At 28.3% G+C, this 15,031-nt stretch overlaps 3 protein-coding genes across 8 annotated transcripts in view; 1 reads left to right on the top strand and 2 right to left on the bottom strand.

Moving 5' to 3' along the window:
- Window positions 1–393: 393 nt before the first annotated feature.
- LOC124954021 (sodium/potassium-transporting ATPase subunit beta-2-like) lies at window positions 394–8,689 on the bottom strand. 2 transcript variants are annotated; one of them, XM_047506219.1, is made up of 7 exons: window positions 8,657–8,689; window positions 8,059–8,289; window positions 2,193–2,333; window positions 1,641–1,760; window positions 1,344–1,525; window positions 835–1,114; window positions 394–722 (listed from the first exon to the last, which is right to left on the bottom strand). In XM_047506219.1, exons 2-7 carry the CDS (start codon window positions 8,204–8,206, stop codon window positions 619–621), a joined length of 975 nt encoding a protein of 324 aa, XP_047362175.1. In that variant the 5' UTR covers window positions 8,207–8,289; window positions 8,657–8,689; the 3' UTR covers window positions 394–618. The 2 variants fall into 2 exon arrangements, with proteins under 2 accessions (XP_047362175.1, XP_047362174.1); XM_047506218.1 differs by lacking the exon at window positions 8,657–8,689 and having other exon boundaries at window positions 8,059–8,445.
- Window positions 8,690–9,653: 964 nt separating this feature from the next.
- On the bottom strand, window positions 9,654–14,280 carry LOC124954227 (intraflagellar transport protein 80 homolog). Of its 3 annotated transcripts, XM_047506808.1 has the most exons (15): window positions 13,480–14,278; window positions 13,188–13,366; window positions 13,001–13,111; window positions 12,710–12,888; window positions 12,390–12,617; window positions 12,188–12,309; window positions 11,855–12,103; window positions 11,620–11,783; window positions 11,324–11,521; window positions 11,104–11,254; window positions 10,856–11,027; window positions 10,662–10,784; window positions 10,445–10,584; window positions 10,221–10,368; window positions 9,654–10,110 (listed from the first exon to the last, which is right to left on the bottom strand). In XM_047506808.1, the coding sequence occupies exons 1-15, from the start codon at window positions 13,572–13,574 to the stop codon at window positions 10,090–10,092; spliced, it is 2,280 nt and encodes a 759-aa protein (XP_047362764.1). In that variant the 5' UTR covers window positions 13,575–14,278; the 3' UTR covers window positions 9,654–10,089. The 3 variants fall into 3 exon arrangements, with proteins under 3 accessions (XP_047362764.1, XP_047362765.1, XP_047362763.1); XM_047506809.1 differs by lacking the exon at window positions 9,654–10,110 and having other exon boundaries at window positions 10,127–10,368; window positions 10,856–10,919; window positions 13,480–14,280; XM_047506807.1 differs by lacking the exon at window positions 9,654–10,110 and having other exon boundaries at window positions 10,130–10,368; window positions 13,480–14,279.
- Window positions 14,281–14,639: 359 nt separating this feature from the next.
- The window catches only part of LOC124954226 (alpha-protein kinase 1), a 17,439-nt gene continuing 17,047 nt past the window's right edge, over window positions 14,640–15,031 (top strand). For all 3 annotated transcript variants that reach the window (XR_007102496.1, XR_007102497.1, XM_047506805.1), the window contains exon 1: window positions 14,640–15,031. This exon is cut by the window's right edge and continues 734 nt beyond it. The gene's annotated coding sequence lies outside the window, so the exon portion shown is untranslated.

The raw sequence follows: 15,031 nt of genomic DNA, 5'->3' as shown, positions 1-15,031 counted from the left end.
GCATTTCAAAAATTGGCTGAAATAGAAATGTAAATGCAAAGATTTTATATATTAACTTGATTCTTATGAAAACTTTATTACAATTGAGTATTGTATGCGATATTATTTTTTTATATTAGTCAACAACTCTTATTCAGTTGCTGTATATATAAAAAAAAAAAAAAAACACGTAATACTTTTAATATAAATTATATCATACTTGTCATTTTTCCTTTACATATCATATTATTTTACATGGAAATTATTTAGACAGTAATTATGATATAAAATTTTTTAAAATTTTTTTTTCAAAATTATTGTTTTCATTATATAATTTTAGAAAACTTTAAGATAAATTCATTGATTGATATGATAAAAGAATCAACTGGAAAGAAAAGAAAAAATTTATCAGGATTAAATTTAAGGGACTATTATTCCCAGGATATTTTATTTTTGTACTCTAAGCACTTCCTACACGATTCACATGGCGATAAAATGCTTAGAAACATGTAATAATTTATTAAAGATGAAATACATATTGTCAGGTTCTATGCAGAACCTAAGAGGTATAAAAATTGATGATAGCTCAGGTATTTATATTTAAAATATAAATCGAAAAAAGATCTGCATTTTAAAACATTAATCTATCATTAGTTCAAAGTGAACAGCACCTAATTTATCGTGGCGGCTATGTTTAATATTTTTGGCCCATGCCTTGCATTCCACGTTTATTAAAATACCAGCTGAAAAAGAAACAAACAATTGTAAATGAAATTTTAACGATAATTTTTTATTTTTATTTTTACTCCTATTTTTATTTCTAATAAATATTATAATAATATATCTTGTACTTACTACGTGGTCTTACAAAATGAACAGCGACCAATGGACTCAAATATCCTTCTGAATTTTCAAAGGGATAAAAGTAACCGGGGAAACCTCGTCGTGGTAAATAATTAATTGGCCCTATGTTCTCTTGATCAGCAGGATTTTCACCCTCGCAAGAGACCCAAATTGTATTGAGTGTTAAAGAATTTTTATCTTTTAAACTTGCAATGTGTTCCTTCAAATCAAGTGGCATTTTTTCCGGCAAGGATTCCGTGTCATTGTAAAATTCCGGTCTCCAGCCATAAATCTTAATAAACAAGAATATATATTGTGATTATTATATAACCAATATATAATGTAATACTCCTTTGATGAATATGTTATTATAAAATAGATCAATCATTTGTATTTAAACATTTTTAATTTCAAATCAATCTTAATTTCAATTGTCCATTTAAAAATTTTAAATATTAAATCATTTTAATTTTGATAGAAAAACTAGAAAAAAAAAAAAAGAAAAAAGAAAAAAAAATTACCTTGTTCAGTTTAAGAAAAATACATGGCGCCGATTTATGATAATTATATTTATTTTCCTTTGTACAAGGATGCCAATTTTTTACATCCACATCGCAAACTTTTCCAGGTGGTGGTGGCTGATTGTAATCACATTTGTTAATATTAGCACCAAGCCCAGGAATAGAGCCAGGTGTTATGTATTCTACAAATTATTTATTTATTTATTTATTTTGTTTTTTGTTTTTTTTTTTTCTAGAAATCACATTTCAATTTAGATCTAAATATAATATATGAAAAAAAAAAAAAATAATAATTACCCTTTAAGAAGGTTTGAAGAGAATCTACCCAATGTTTAAAATTTTCACTGTCTGTTCCTCTGTACCAAATTAATGTGCTTTCCACATTTTCCACTGGTGGCATCGGCCTAAAACCCAATCCTGCAAAATTCCGAATTATCGTTAAAATTTTATACAGTATACATTTTATTATTTATAAAATATAAGTATCAAGTGTTGACTGATAAGTAACGTCGAGGTTTTCAATAACAAAAAAAAAGAAAAAAAGAAAAAAAAATATAGTAAATACTACTATACGAATTTTAATCCATAGTTTCTTTTTTATTCCAAGATTTATTCAAATAATTCCTATAAAATATAAAATATTGTTTTTATTTTTTTATTTTTTTTTTTTTTTTTAAAGAAATTTGTATAAAATACCACGTATTGTTTATATTACTTATCATTTATTATTGTTTATAATAATTCGCTATATTATATCAGAATTTTCAATAAACAAATAGTAATGTTATTTAAATATAAAATACTAAAAATTGTGAAATTTTACTTATTGATCAATTCAATATATTATACCTGGGTTAGTTCCGATTATAGAACGTTCTAATTGCCATCGAGGTATCCTTGGATCAAGAGTTTGAAAGAAACCCCAAAAACAAATTGCAACCAATGCTGCTAGTATTCCATAGAATACCAAATAGAACAACCCTATTTTACCTGAAATAAAATAGATTATATTTATAATTAATTGGATGATTTGCTATATATTTTTTTTTTGCTGTAATAAAAAAGAAAAGAAAAAGAGAAAAAAAAAGATTACACTAAATCATTATTTCAGGATGATTAAAATTTAATTGACTTGATCGACAAGTAGTCATGACATTACGTTGTGTAATATAAGATAATTGTATTAATCGGAGTTCCAATTTAGCGGAAGATCATAGTGTCTTGGTCTTGGTCAAGTGGAACAATTCAATTAAGATTCAATTGGATGTCTTGCAAGGTCATCTTTCGTATAATTTCCTCTATACCATTGACATAAACTTGTCGATCGTTCGATCGACAATATTTAATTAAATTTTATTTTATTTCTCTTTTTTTTTTTTTTTTTTTTATCCTTTTCGGACTTTAATTATTCATCATATAATTAAATATTTTCTTAGATTAATGTAACTATAAAAAGAGTTAATATACGTATAGATCAATTCTCGCACAGTATTAATCATCAATAATCCAAAAAATAAATTCTTCTGATCATAGATAAATAGTGTTCTTAAATATACGTAATTAATTACCAATCGGATTAAATTTTTTAATTAAAATATTCAATTATTTAATTAAATTATTAAATTATTAAAAATAAAATGAGTTGGTACACACACACACACACACACACACATATATATATATATATAGTATCGCGCCCTGATCTTTTGTATTAATCTTTGACGATCCAAGATATGAATTTTTTTTAGGGGTGGGAGTGGGGATAGGGGTATCATAGATAAATAATACTCGAACATAAATCTAATACGAACGCGTCCTCGTTTGAACATGTGCGCGCTCAAGGTGCCTTTATTACACGATCCTTGGATATTGATACCAACACACACGCCACTTGATTTACCTCTAAGCAAGGTCTTGCGGCGTGTTTGATTTGTGATCCGACAGTATGAATACATATGCTATCGAGCTCTTATCAATTTCTATCGAACGAACAAGCTGAAATGGAATTGGAAGACATATTGAATGAATATGCTTCGGCTTGATCATAATTTAAAAAAAAAAAGAAAAAAAAAAGGGAAAGAAAAAAGAAAGAAAACTTACTACAAACAAAATGTTAATAACAAAATAAAATAAAAATATATATATATATATATGTATATATATTATCTATTATAAGGATAAAATAAATGATAATATTTTAAATTTGAATCATATTATTTTAAGACGACTAAATGGAATAATAATACAGACTATCTTGTCTCCACTTATGTTGAAAGTCAGTCAGAACACGAACATTTACATTAACCGATTCACTTTAGTCAACAATTGTCGACCTCTGTGCAATACGATGGTCACGCAAGTTATCATCTCTCGGGGCCATACGTGATAAGGTCAGAGACGATCTCTCAATGTAAATCTTTTTGTAAAAAAAGAAAGAAAAAAAGAAAAAAAAAACAAAGAAAATTTAATTAGATCATAACGTCATTCGTTTTTATAACAAATATATAAATCAAAAGAAACTTATTAGATATTATTATATACATATATATATATATATATATTTTTTTTTTATCATTGTTATAAATACAAATTAAAATTATAATAATAACGAAAAAATTACTAGCTTGTTGTATCTAGGGATTAAATGTATTGAAACTAAAAGAGAAAGAGAAAAAGAGAAAGAATTTCGCAAGGCTAAGATATAACTTTTGATTTAGAAAAATATATATTTCCCAGACGATAGATCTCAGGCGACAAAGAATGAACAAAAGCTATGGTTATAGTCGCGTGGGTGTACCCTTCAGAATGGTCCTAAGTTACGTAATGCTATAATGCTTCCATTTAACGCCAATTGACCTCGTTGTACACGTTTACGCTGAAGGAAGTTTAACAATTACCATACAGCCGAGCTAAGCATTGTGTCCAACGCGAAATCACGGTGAAACGAATGCGCTTAGGTCTTTTCGGTTCTACATAAATCGCTTTAGACATATCTTTGGTTTTTCTTTTTTTTTTTTCTTTTTTCTTTTTTCTTTTAAAAGAAATCTACTTGAATATATTAGCAAACAGAACACAATAGAAATAATTTCTAAAAAAAAGGTTAAAACTGTGTGATTATGTCGATGCATTAGAACTAGTGATTCTCTTTGACACCCAGGTTTTTCTTTTCAAGGTCCGATCGGTGCCACTCAGCTTTTCTCAATCCGATTAGTAATAGTTATTTATAAAGGCAATAGGATGGAGTACCTATTGCGAGAATTGCTAGAGAATTTGAAAGGAAAAAAAAAAAAAAAGATAAAAAAAACATTTGTAAAATTAAACAAGAATTAAGAAGAAGATTGATCTTTTTTTTTTTTTTTGTTCTTTAACAAAATTATTTATCTGTGAATGAAAATAAATATTTCTGATTTTTCATTACTTTCTCAGATACATGTATGTACGTCCGTGTGCACACACGTTTCATATCTTACATTATTTTATTACGACAGAATTAATTATTAGTTCATATCGGAAGATTAATATTTAGTAAGTATAAATATAATATATATATATATATATAAATAAATATATATATATATATATATATATATATATATATATAAGTTTAATACGGTGTAGATAATTCATAATAATTCGTTTAAGTAATAACATAGTTATATTAATTTCTATCAAATATAACTATACTATGAATTATCTTATAATCTTGTAAACTAACTTATACGAACATATTAACTTCAATTTAATATATATTATTTTAATAGAATATAGTAAACATTGTATAAGTTAAATATAATATAAATCATTCATAAGATAATTCATTTTTTATATTAATAATATTAACGTTACATAATTTCTACCTTCAAATAACAAAACTGATCGATCTGTGAAGAATTAATAATAATAAATCTTACGAATAAATTTAATACAAATTCAAATCGAGTTTCTGCGTATAATTCATTTTAATTTACTCTGTACTCTGATAAAGTTAAAAAAAAAAATAAAAAAAAAAATAAATAAAAAAAAAAAAAAGAAAAATGAGCTGTCAGTGAACAGCAAATAAATATCAAATAACGAGGAGCAAGCTTTGATGAACGTGTTACTATGTCCATACACTTGTGTCCATACAGAGAGAAAGAGAGAGAAAGGGAGAGAGAGAGAGAGAGAGAGAGAGAGAGAGAGAGAGAGAGAGAGAGAGAGAGAGAGAGAGAGAGAGAGAGAGAGAGAGAGAGAGAGAGAGAGAGAGAGACATACACACAGGAACCAACGATACAGGGATGAGGAACTTCGAAGTGTAACAGTGTCGAGGTCAATTGCTTACCAAGGATAAATCGTGAGGTGAATTTTGAAGCTCAGTGTAATTTGCATAAAACTGCAATAGTAAAACAGTGACAGGCTTCTGAGCTAATTACACGAGAGGACACAATCACACACAGTAACCCTATCCGATTGTTATTGTGGGTCTTCCTGTACTATTGAAACAGAGAGAAAGAGAGAGGGAGAGAGAGAGAAAGAGAAATAGAAAAAGATTAGATTAAGGATCAAAGTACCATTCCCTTTGTTTTAAATTGTCGAGATTAACGAAAACAAGAGGGCCCTCCGTACCTCCCCTTCTCCTTCTTTTCCTCCTCCCCCAAACCCAGCACACCCTATGTTACTTGGCTCGTTTTACAACGTTGTTAGAGTCGTTGATGAACCGGAAGAGAACGGAAACTGTACATTTGAAGAATTAAAGGGATGAGAGATGGCATTTTTCGTGTTATAGCCTTGCCAAGTTTATTACTCTGAAAGTGATGATCTCACAGTTGTGATTGTATAAATGCATTGTCTCTTGAAACGTCCAAATGAATGGTATGATGAATGAATGAATGAATGAATGAATGAATGAATGAATGAATGAATGAATGAATGAATGAATGAATGAATGAATGAATGAATGAATGAATGAATGCATGAATGAATGAATGAATGAATGAATGAATGAATACTTAAATATAATCTCTAATCCTCTCCACTTCCCTTACTAATTTTTAAGATTAACATATCAAATGAGGTGAATGCATTTTGTTCAATATTTAGATCGATAGATTTTATTTAAGAAATTTTGTAAACAATTATGCTTGAACATGATTAATTTGTCACCTAAGTTTACATCTAATTATTAATCAATTATTATTATTACTGTTGCTTTTTTATTTTGCGGCAAACATTTGTATGAAAATATAAATTGTTCAATATAAAAATATAAAAATTTTTATATATATAATTTATAATCACTTGTAACGTAATGCTGTCATCTATGAAACAACAAAAAAGGAAAAAAAAAAAGAAAACAAAAAAATAGAAAAAGGACAACAGGTATATAAACGAAGTACCATACTTCGTATAGTTTATTTCGTCCGATCGATTAGGAAAACACAAAGACAAACATACCACACCCTTATTTTCTAATCCTCTTCCCTTCGAATAATGTAACACTCTAAATTAACACGTATTATTATGTGAAAAACTATCTTTTATATATATATATATATATATATATATATATATATATATATATATATATATATATATATATATATATATATATATATATATATATATATATATCACACATTCATTGCTCTGATTAAGAATATAACGAGTCTTTCATAATGATTTCAAATCTAATTAGAATAATTAATTATCATATTATCAAAATCTCTTTCAAATAACTCTTAAAGTTTTCTAACGATACTTAAACATTTTCTAATGTTTCTTTTTTCTTTTTTTTTTTTTTTTTTTTTAATGATCGTTCAGAGAAAACGTCGGAAATTGTTTTCCCAATTGGATTGGCTCGTAAATACCGTCGGGAATAATAGGATACATTTGATTACGGCACATATGAGACTTTGTTGAGAATATTAACAAAACAACTATAGATAAAGAAAATTACATGAACAGTATATTACGTATTACATGTATGTATCTATGTATGTATTTACATAAGATTAAAAATTACGGTATCATGTGTAAAAAAAAAGAAAAAAAGAAAGAAAAAAAACGAAGGAAGAAAAAAAGAAAAAAAAGGGGGGGGGGGAAAGAAAAAGAAAAAGAGAAAAAAAAGGTTATTGGCACAAAATATCCTAGCGATAATATACTTCCTGTTTCAAGAGCAAGAACACAATGATGATTCACACGCCAAGCTTCTATTTATGTTGAACGTTCGAAGACATCGATGCCTTCAACGTACACCGCCATGATACATAAAGCGTACCAATAATCGAATATATAACGATAATCCTTTTCATATCTAAATAATTTACAGCAAATACTTGATTGATATTCCAAATGAGTTTTGTATTACGAGATAAATCAATGAGCAATAATATCAGAGTATAGAATTATCGTTAATAAATATAATGATCTTGATGAGCTAAATGAACTAAAATCGAAGGCCAGCTAACGCGGGAAACGGTCAGTGTTTCACATTGACCGACGCGTTACCTGATACACCCAATACTGATGCACCTGATACTAACTTAATAACAGGAATTTTTCTAAATCTTATTATTTTACTTTCTTGGTATCCATATTTAACATTTTTTTCTTTTTTTTTTTAAATTTATAGAAAGAATTTTTGACAAGTCGCACGCACACACACACACACACACACACACACACATATATATATATATTTATATATTTATTTATAAATATATCTTCATTTTTTATTTACCCCAACTACTGACGGTCCTGCCCATGAAAGCACCACTCTCATGATTATACAAGAAAGTCTTCAACGATTGACCAGTGGACATAGCCGGTGGTTTCTCGTAAGGGTTCATCAGCTCCGCTGTGACAACTTTCGAATCCTTCGCAACCATTTCGTCTTCTTACACGTGGATCCACTTGTTTTTTTTTTATCTCCTTCTTCTTCTTCTTCTTCTTCTTCTTCTTCTTTCAAATTCTAAATTGATGCGTAATACAATCTTCCTTACTTTTTTTTTTCCTCTAGCCTTATGTATCTATCTATTTCTCTCTCTCTCTCTCTCTCTCTCTCTCTCTCTATTTCTCTCTCTTTCACTCTCTCTTTTTCGTTTATTACACAATTTAAAGAAAAAGAATAAGAAAGAATGCAAAGAGAAAAATAAAATAACAGGGATAACCGAGAAAAAATGAAAGAACAATAATAACAATAACAATAACAACAACAAAGATGACGACGACGACGACGACGACGACGACGACGACGTTTGTCGAGGATGATCGGATCGGATCGGATCTATCAAAAACTTTCAACGGTTATCCCGTTCGGCGTCAGTAGATTGACTAACACGCTTCTACGTAACTATCTCTTCTGTCTATCCTGCTTGACTACTTCTCTTTTTCTTTCTACCTCTCTTTTATATACTCTTCTCTTTCTCTCTCTCTCTCTTCCTTCTCCTTTCTTTCTCTAACTCGCTCTCTCTCTCTCTCTCTCTTTCTCTCTCTCTCTCTTATTACCCCTTCTCTTTATATCCATCGAACTACTACATATAAACGGTGCTCGGGTTGCCTGCCACTTGCTTGCTTGCTTCACCGTTGCCCGTGACGTGTCACGTTCGTGCACGCACACGGGCGTTGCCACGATCACGTCTTATACCTACCAAACGTTTACATACCTTCCATGTCTCTTTCGTTATATATATATATATATATATATATATATATATATATATAATGTATGTATGATGTATGTATGTATGTGTGTGTGATGTATGTATGATGTATGGTGTGTATGTATGTATGGTGTGTGTGTGTGTGTATGTATGCATGGTACGTGCGTGTGTGTGTGTATGTATGTTGGTTGTGTATGTTTTGTATGTATGGATTTATGTATGGATGTATGTATGGATGTGATGTATGAGTGGTATCTATGTACGTGGTCTCTGCACTCGTTGACCTTGGAATCGGACTTTCGATAACATTTGAAATTAAATTTGAACTTCTTCGAAAGAATTTCTTATTTTTTTTTTTCTTTTCTTGTTTAAATATTATCCACTATTTCTCTCTCTCTCTCTCTCTCTCTCTCTCTCTCTCTCTCCCTCTCTTTCTCTTTCTCTCTCTCTCTCTAATAATATAAAATAATGGTGAAAGTAATTCGGACAATGAATTTTTCATATATATTATTTTTCACTGCGGGCACGTTTATGTGATCTGTTAATGCTAATAATGATAATGATAATGATAATGATAATGATGATAATAATAATAATAACAATAATAGTAATAATAGTAATAAAAAAGGAATAGAAATATAAATAAATAAGGAGTAGTAATAAATTGTTTGGATACATAGAGAAAATGAAATTTAATTAAATTTTCTTAATAATTTTTAATTATAGTTAGTGAATATCGATCAAAATATCATAGTCATTTAAGGTTCATTGACCTTTGGAAAATATTCCGTATAACTTTGATGCACTCTTCGTCGTTATAGATTTAATACGTAGACAGAAAATTCTTTACCAGTGTAGCGTCTATACCGGATGCGACCACCTGTCGCAATCATTTCACTAATACACATACATACATAACACAAACGCTTGCGCATCTTCTATTCCGAAATATATAATTCAATGTAGGTAAAATCAAATGTAATTACAGTTGTAATGATTTAATATCGATATATAGTGATTTATTGGAAAATTAATTTATAAAAATGACGATAGAAATTTTTTAAACATTTCTATTTTATTACATATTTTAATAATATCATCAAATAATTTCACTCTATTGACGATGATGCCTGTGAAAATATTTAACAGTATTACATTTATAAGAAAAAAAGAAAAAAAAAAAGAAAAAGAAAAAAGAAAAAACAAGAAAATTATTTCATATTTTAGTATCAATAACAACCTGTTGTACCAAAGATGAAGATATATTATTCATTGCAGCTAAATAACTTGAATTTGTTTCTTCTTTTTTTAATGTTTTTAAATAATCTCTTCTTGCATTTAAAACTTCATCCATTTGTTTTTTATGCCTTATGGCAAGTTCAAGTGCTCTAAATATATAAAATAATATAAGTCAAAGGAGAAAATTTTATTAATAAATTACACGTTATTAATAAATTACAATACCTATTCCAATTGTAAACTTTTATGTTTAATGTAATGGCTTCTTCAATTAATCCATTTTGTAAAAGTATACCTTCGGCTGCTAACAAATCACCAGATAATAATGCCATTTCTGCATATCTTTCTGTTATCTTAGGTAAATTCTAAAATAAATTTTAATCAGTATTATATATTTAATTTAATTTCGTTTAATAATAGTAATAATATTTATTATAATTACCTTGATATGTCGAATATAATCAACTTTATCATATCTTTTAATAGCTGCATATGCTTCTTCTGCAACGTTCAATTCTTTATTATCTGTTGCCATAATAGCCATGCACGTCCATAATATCTCATTCTAAGAAAAATAAAAAAATGTATTACATAACATTGTAAAGATAATGATATATTGAAGGAATGAAAATATACCTGAGCAATGCGACAGAGTGAAAGAGATTCTTTCCATTTTTTCTGTAATATAAGCTGATGCAAGCTAGTGAAAAAAGTATAAAATTGGGATGAAACTAAAGCACCATCTCCACGCCTTACATTGACCATACCATTGTAAACGCTGACAATAGTTGGTTGTTTACCAAATTCACTATACAGTAAATGAATTTATAATAAAAAATATCACGCAATTTGGAAGCAATAATTAATTTATTTATATATCAAACCTGCTCTCTTTATCGATCCTAGTACGTCGTATAATTTTGCGATCGCTATAATGTACACAATTAGGACACAACCATACAGATAAAGTAGCATCTAACATTGCTGCTAATACATTTGCATCGATAGCCCATATAACATTTTGTGCCATAGCAGCTAAAAATAATATCTTAATTTATCTTTAATTCATTTTTTTTAAATAATATAAAAGTATTTTGTAAATACCTATTTTACATGCACGTCCATAACCTGTTGCTCTTATGGAAATTAAATATAAATCTTTAGTAATATCAATAAGTGCTAATTGTCGATCACTGGTATTTCCAATATGGTTTAATGCCAATTGAATAATATTCTGAGGATGAGAATGCGATTGACTTTCAACAATTGGTTTGTTATATGATATTTCTAAAACATGTAGTACTAAAAAGAAATTATATTTCTATTATAGAAAAAGATATATATATATATATATATACGCAGATTATGTTTTTTAAGTATCGGAATTTTGTATTATTTACATTTTTCATTTTTCTGATCTCTAACAACAAGAGTATCAAAGCATAAAGATATACAAGGTGGATAAAGAGGTTCTTGTGTCATACCCTTCCATTTAGGGACACCTAATAAACGACCTTGATAATTGTACAACGTTATAGAGTTCCATTCCACTAATAAAAAATGTCTACAAAATAATAATTAAAGCATTATATTAATAATAAGTCCGTGTATACAATATTAATTTATTTCACTTACTTATTTGCAAGAATGACTGCTGATACAGAACTACTTTTTAAGTCAAATATTGCAGGTGTATTCCAATTTGTAACAGAATAAATATGACATTGACCTGGAGTAATCACAATTAAATGATCAAAACCAAATGCCAATAGAACTACACGATCTGATATTTCTATAATTTCATGAACTTCATTACCAACTTCTCTAATTTCTAATACTTTCCTTTTAATTAAGGTAGCTTCATAATTATTCCATTCGAGTCTTCTATATATAATAACATTAAAAGTATCATTGTAATTATTCCAAAAATTTTGCATATATTAAAATAATTTTCTATGAAGAACTTACTTGCCTATAACATGGCCAGTTAAAACATTATTTCCACAAGTTATAGCTACCTGAGTACTGTCACTAGACCATGCTATACTGTATACACTCCCAGCATTAATTTTTTCTAAAGAATGAGACCACTGAATAAACAAAATAAAAAGAGAATCGTCATACAATATATAATTTATTTATATAAAAAATATAATATTATTATACTAACCCCAGTTTTATCACAAAGTTTAATTATGTTAAAAGATCCAATAGCAAAATAATCGCCCGAGTTGCACCAACTAACTGCTGTAATAGGATGATCACCAGGACTACTGTTATAAATTAGACTACCATTAAAATCCCAAACTTTATATCGACAATCTTCTCCACCAGAAATAATAAATCCATGATTATGATTCCAGCAAACAGTTAAGACAAGGCCTTCATGAGCATGCCACTGATAATACAAATAAATATAATGCTTATAATAGAATATAACAAATTATATTATTATATTATCAAACATAAAAACAAATATAAATCTGTAACCTTATAAGGTTTAGAATTGGAATTGAGCGATTGGAAAAATAAATATCCTCCCTGTGAATATAATATTTTAGAACAATCTGGACTCCAGTCTGATGTTAAAATAGATGTATTGCCTCTGACTATTACAGAACGAAGCATACCACTACGTGACCAAACTTTTATTAGCCCATCCTCTCCAGCTAAAATTACACACACATTAAATGATATGTATATATATATATATATAATTACTTTATATATCATTTATTATCTTTTATCAATTTATTATCTTAGTATAAATTGTTTTATTACCTGTAAGCAATACTGAACCATCTGTACTCCATTTGCCAATTGTAGCAGCACCTTTATGAGCTTCAATACTTTTTTCAATACGACCATTTTTATTAACTAAATGAAATCTTCCTATTGGGAATAAAATATTAGAGAATAATATATAATATTATTAATTTTTTAATATCTTAAAAATTTAAATACATACCGTCTGCTGTAGTGATCAAAAGTATATCTAACGATTGCTTTTTACTGGCTGTTATTAAATGATTAGGACGTGGATGCCATTGCATTGAAGTAGGAAAGAAATCCGATGGAAATTCTGTGATAACAGTTGAATGTGCATTTCCACTTTCTAAATACCAGCATATTAGTAAATGATCCTCTCTGGAAAAAGAAAAAAAAAAAGAAATTATTACAAATGAAATTACATTTTCTTTCTTTTTTTTTTTTTTTTTTTTTTTTTTTTTTTTTTTTTTTGATAAAGAAAAAAGAATTACCCGCAGGAAAATATTTCTTCTGCTGAACTCCAAGCTACACATGTAACTAAATTTTTGTGACCATTACTACTTTGAGCAGATATTTTAAATCTCATTGTATTGTATATGTATATATTATCAATGTATTACAGTAATGATATTCAATTTACAAATATAATAATAATTCATATTATTTGAAGCATATAACGTTTAAGAATATAATAGTTTTGTAGTAATAAATGTAAGAATGCGTAAATGCGATTTGTTTTCCTTCTTGTTACCATAGTGATAATAATAATGATTATAAATTATGACAAATAATTATTATACAACGTATATATATATGTACGTATGTATAGTATATAACGTAAAATGATTAAAAATATTTGTATATTTTTATACTTGAAAATTTATTAAAATAACCGACAATTCAAATTCGAATAGATTTGAAATAAAATATTCGCTTCTATTGTTCTTTCTAATCTCATCTAATATCCTTTTAATTCGTCTGATCAATAAATACCTAAGAAATTTTCTATAAGAGATTTAAAATCAATAAAATTAAATGATTTTATAAAGCCAAATTTTTTTTCAAACGTATCTTTAACAACGTTTCTATCGAACCAACGAGATTATAAACGCGGTAAGGTCACGCAAACGCAGTTTAAGATACATGAAAATAATTTCGACGATATTCAAATTAACAATTTGCAATATGAAATACGTGAAATTATAAATTATATCATGAAAACAAAAAGTAGGATTCTTTGTAAGATACGAATGAATTTTAATAAAAAAAAAAAACAAAAACAAAAAATATTAATATAATCGAATTAAACGATAGAAAATGACGAATAATAATTAATAACGAACGTATATCGTCGTCGTCGTTGTCGTCGTGCGAATTGTCCAATTTAAAACGCGCAAGTCCATTAAAGGGAGTACGATGATTGGTTAAAAAACGTAACCTCGACGAAATTCATATGATAAATGTTTTAGAGCGTTCAAAAAGTTCTTTATTTTATCGTTGAAAGAAACGTATTCGAATATCGGTACGATTTGCCGCGAGAAAAGAACCAATAATAGAATAGTATAAGAGTTGAAATTATAAAGATATACGGTTTACATAGAAATGCGACATTAGGTTCAGTAAAGGAGAGAGAGAGAGGGATATAAGCAGCAAGTACCCGATGCCTTTTTTAACGCGAGCATGTGAACGGATCTCGAGAGAGCCGAGACTTTTCAACGCGGAGCATCCTCCTAAGAATATATAAGTTATCTTGAGGAAGGACAATTTCGGAATAGTAATATTATATTATAGATGTTGGGATAATTGGATATAACACCGTAAACACGTGGGGTTATTCGATATAACGCGAGTGGTCCTATATCTTCATCGGCTTACGTTGTTTTTATATACCCGTCGGGTCTATCGCGGTTTCGGTCGCGCCTGGCCTGGCCCGTGGCCTGCCTTGTCTTTGCTGCCGCGAATGTGGATAATCGACAACGTTTTATCGTTCTGCTGTTGCTGTTTCTGCTGCTGCTATTGCTATTGTCGCTGTTACTATCAACT

The sequence above is a fragment of the Vespa velutina genome, chromosome 14 (genome assembly GCF_912470025.1).
Source record: "Vespa velutina chromosome 14, iVesVel2.1, whole genome shotgun sequence".
Lineage (NCBI taxonomy): Eukaryota > Metazoa > Arthropoda > Insecta > Hymenoptera > Vespidae > Vespa > Vespa velutina.
This window is presented reverse-complemented; position numbering and strand designations above follow the sequence as displayed.